This window comes from Brassica oleracea, chromosome C1 (genome assembly GCF_000695525.1).
Source record: "Brassica oleracea var. oleracea cultivar TO1000 chromosome C1, BOL, whole genome shotgun sequence".
Lineage (NCBI taxonomy): Eukaryota > Viridiplantae > Streptophyta > Magnoliopsida > Brassicales > Brassicaceae > Brassica > Brassica oleracea.
Genome location: NC_027748.1, coordinates 5,935,012 through 5,938,753, shown reverse-complemented (window position 1 = coordinate 5,938,753; position 3,742 = coordinate 5,935,012). Strand labels below are relative to the sequence as shown.

The window sequence follows — 3,742 nt, the reverse complement described above, 5'->3', positions numbered from 1 at the left end:
CATACGTGCTCCATGTCCTCACTGGTGCATAGGTATCCCCGCCTATGATCACTGCCATGCCAATGATAAAGATCAGATATGGAAGAATCAACGCAAATGCGCCAGGACCGGAAATGTACTTCCACCTCAATCTATGCAACAAAACACTTGGTATTCCTCTGTAAACCAGTTTGGGCCATCTACTATGGTTGCGTCTCGCCCAAACACGTACATAAGTTCTGGTTACAGACCCGAGCAACCAAGGACCTTTCCGCAAAATCTACAACCTCGTGCTCCTCAGCTATACCAAAACCAATACGGTTGGTTTAATAATGGTAACCCAATCCCCCAAGTGTTCTCGTCCAGATCGCTCACATGGACTCAAAGGCCAAGTGTAGGAGCTACTCCTGTGGAAGTTGCTCAAGGCTTTCCGTATAACCGTTACGTTACTCCTCCCACGGTTTTACAAGGCAATTCACAGCAGACGTTTGCTGATTATACTCTAACATCATCTCACACTAATGGTTACGCTAGAAAATGTAGCTGGCCAAATGCAGTTCCGTGTGGAACTCCTAATCCTCCGGCGAATCAGCAGCAACAACAACAACAAAGAAGAAGTGTCAACAAAGCACTGTCGGAGATTGAAGACTGGCTCATGGACATTGGACAGTATTGACCCGGCTTGTCCCTTGTCTGGTCAATCCAATTCTACGACATTCCAATTCGGTTTCGAAACCTTCTTTGGATGATTTGAACATTAGGATTGTCTTGATTTTCATAATTTATTAAAATTTAGAATTAGTATGTACATAGGTAGTATTAGCCAAGAGCTTTTTGGTTAGGACGTTAAGTTTACGAAAACATTTCGTTATCAGTCTTTTATTTTTATATATTTGGACTTATTTCAATATCAATCTAAGTGCATTATCTTTTGATTGATTAAACATGGTACCGTTCAAGTTTGTAACAAAAATAAAATAGATTCCGTCATTTGTTTATGGTAAATCACCCAATAAAGAAGTAAATTTCAAAAAATATATATGGTCAAGATCTTTGCACAAAAGAAAATATACAGTCCACAGATTACAAATACTTCATTTTTGGGAACTTTAAAAACAATTTCCTTTGAAAAAAGTGCGGCATTCCATAATTTTAGTGAAGAAAAGTCAAATAAACATTAATAATGGAAAATCAGTTACCAGAATCTTGAATTTAAAAAATATTCCTTCAGTTTATAATTATTTTCTGTTAAATAAAGAAAGATTCAATTCTCTAAAAGATTCAAACAGAATCTCGAGAATCTCTCAGCCTTCCCCTTCTATAAAAAGACTAATAACCTCTCTCACATTCTTCTTCATTTCTAAATTCCACCAATGGCGTCGACTCTCTCTTGCTCCGCCTCTGATCTCATCCCCTTACTATCAGGCGGAGCCAACGCCACCGCCGCAGCCGCCGCCGCAGAATTCATCTGCGGGAGATTCGAAACGATCTCCGGCAAATTCACCGACGCGTCTTACGCTATAGACAACACTTACCTCCTCTTCTCCGCGTACCTCGTCTTCGCAATGCAGCTCGGCTTCGCCATGCTCTGCGCCGGCTCCGTCAGAGCCAAAAACACGATGAACATAATGCTCACGAACGTCATCGACGCCGCCGCCGGAGGTCTCTTCTACTACCTCTTCGGCTTCGCCTTCGCCTTTGGCTCTCCGTCCAACGGCTTCATCGGAAAACACTTCTTCGCCATGAGCGGCTTCCCGAAGGCTTCGTTTGATTATCCTTACTTTCTTTATCAGTGGACGTTCGCCATCGCCGCCGCGGGGATCACCAGCGGGTCCATCGCCGAGAGGACGCAGTTCGTTGCGTATTTGATTTATTCGTCTTTCTTAACCGGGTTGGTTTACCCGATCGTGTCTCATTGGTTCTGGTCTAGCGACGGTTGGGCGTCTCCAACTAGAGCTGATAACCTTCTGTTTCAATCAGGGGTGATTGATTTCGCTGGATCCGGCGTCGTTCACATGGTTGGAGGGATAGCCGGTTTATGGGGAGCGTTAATCGAAGGACCGAGAATCGGCCGGTTTGAGAATAGAGGTAAACCGGTTACGTTGCGTGGTCATAGCGCGACGTTGGTTGTGCTTGGTACGTTCTTACTCTGGTTCGGTTGGTACGGGTTTAACCCCGGTTCGTTTGCGATTATTAACAAATCTTACGGTGCGTCTCCGGGAAGTTCGTTTTACGGACAGTGGAGCGCGGTCGGGAGAACAGCTGTTACAACTACTTTAGCTGGATGCACGGCGGCGTTGACGACTCTGTTCGGGAAAAGACTTATTGATGGTTATTGGAACGTGACTGACGTGTGTAACGGTTTGCTAGGCGGGTTTGCCGCGATAACCGGCGGTTGCTCGGTTGTTGAACCTTGGGCGGCGGTTATCTGCGGGTTTGTAGCTGCATGGGTGCTAATGGGATTCAACAAGCTAGCTGATAAGTTGAGATACGACGATCCTTTGGAAGCGGCTCAGCTTCACGGTGGTTGCGGCGCGTGGGGGATTATATTCACCGGTTTGTTTGCGGATAAAACGTATGTTTCAGAGATCTTTGGAGGCGATCCGAACAGGCCTTACGGGCTATTGATGGGAGGGGGATGGAGGTTGCTTGCGGCGCACGTTGTCCAGATTGCGGTGATTACGGGGTGGGTTAGTGCGACGATGGGGACTTTGTTTTTCGTGTTGCATAAGCTGGAGCTGTTGAGGATACCGTCGGAGGATGAGATCGCCGGGATGGATCCGACGAGTCATGGCGGGTTGGCTTATATGTACACTGAAGAAGAGATCGGGAATGGGATTATGGTTAGGGAGATGGGTCGTGAAAATGAACATGTATAATTAGGTGTTCTTTAGTTTCTTCATTTTAATATAGCTACTCTTTGGTCTCTGATTGTATATATTTGCTCCTTTTGCATTGGAGTAAATTGTTCTAGTTCGGCTGTTTATTTATTTCTATTTTGATTTGTATTAACCATGAGTCCATCACCAGCCACCAACACTGAATTAAGGTAAATGCTCAAATATCTAAAACGGTATGCTAATTTAAAAATAAAAAGTTACATATTTAATCGTTAAAAATGATGAATCTGAATCAAATGGACGAAGATATGAATATACGATCAAAACAATAACAATTATAGTATAGATTTTATAATTTGTTTTTCGAAGTCACTAACTAATTTTTTTCTTTGTGTTATGAACCGGATGGTAGATGACTCATAACCAAGAGATTATGATTTGTAATCTTTCCATTTATCTATGACGGTGTAATCTCCTATACAAGATAGACTTTTCCATTACTTTTATAACGCATTATCAGCACGAAACTCTAAATCCCTAAGCTAATACTCAAATCGAAAAACCCTAAAACCCTAACCCTAGCCGGCGATCCGACGAACCCTAAACCCCGATCGCGTCTCTTGTTCTCGCATCTGTTCCAGCTCGCGTCCTCGATCAGCTTCAGCCCAAGGCGTTCCTGATCCTAGCTCAGACGTTCGCGACCCGAGAGCAGCTCCAGCACGCGACCTCTTCCTCGTTCGCGACAGCATCAGACAGCTCGCGTCCGACGATCAAGACGTTCCCGATCAAGCAACAAAGGACATCCTCGACTCGATAGAAGTGACTCGATCCATTTCAGCTCGCATCCCGTTCGTGTCCAGCTCGCGGCTCAACTCGTTTGGTGGTCCGATTCAACAATCATCTAAGGTTAAAAAGTAATTCAA

The 3,742-nt window shown here is 44.4% G+C and overlaps 2 protein-coding genes across 2 annotated transcripts; both read left to right on the top strand.

The window, feature by feature from the left end:
- Position 1: 1 nt before the first annotated feature.
- On the top strand, positions 2-844 carry LOC106329911 (the record flags this gene model as incomplete). The annotated part of the gene is made up of 1 exon (XM_013768516.1): positions 2-844. A coding segment is annotated over one exon (654 nt), but the record flags the coding sequence as incomplete, so codon positions are not given.
- Positions 845-1,326: 482 nt separating this feature from the next.
- Positions 1,327-2,953, top strand: LOC106297254 (ammonium transporter 1 member 4). The gene has a single exon (XM_013733536.1). The coding sequence runs from the start codon at positions 1,353-1,355 to the stop codon at positions 2,856-2,858; it is 1,506 nt and encodes a 501-aa protein (XP_013588990.1). The 5' UTR covers positions 1,327-1,352; the 3' UTR covers positions 2,859-2,953.
- Positions 2,954-3,742: the final 789 nt, after the last annotated feature.

Coding starts and splice junctions, on each gene's coding strand:
- LOC106297254 (XM_013733536.1), top strand. CDS start 1,353: ATGGCGTCGACTCTCTCTTGCTCCGCCTCTGATCTCATCCCCTTACTA.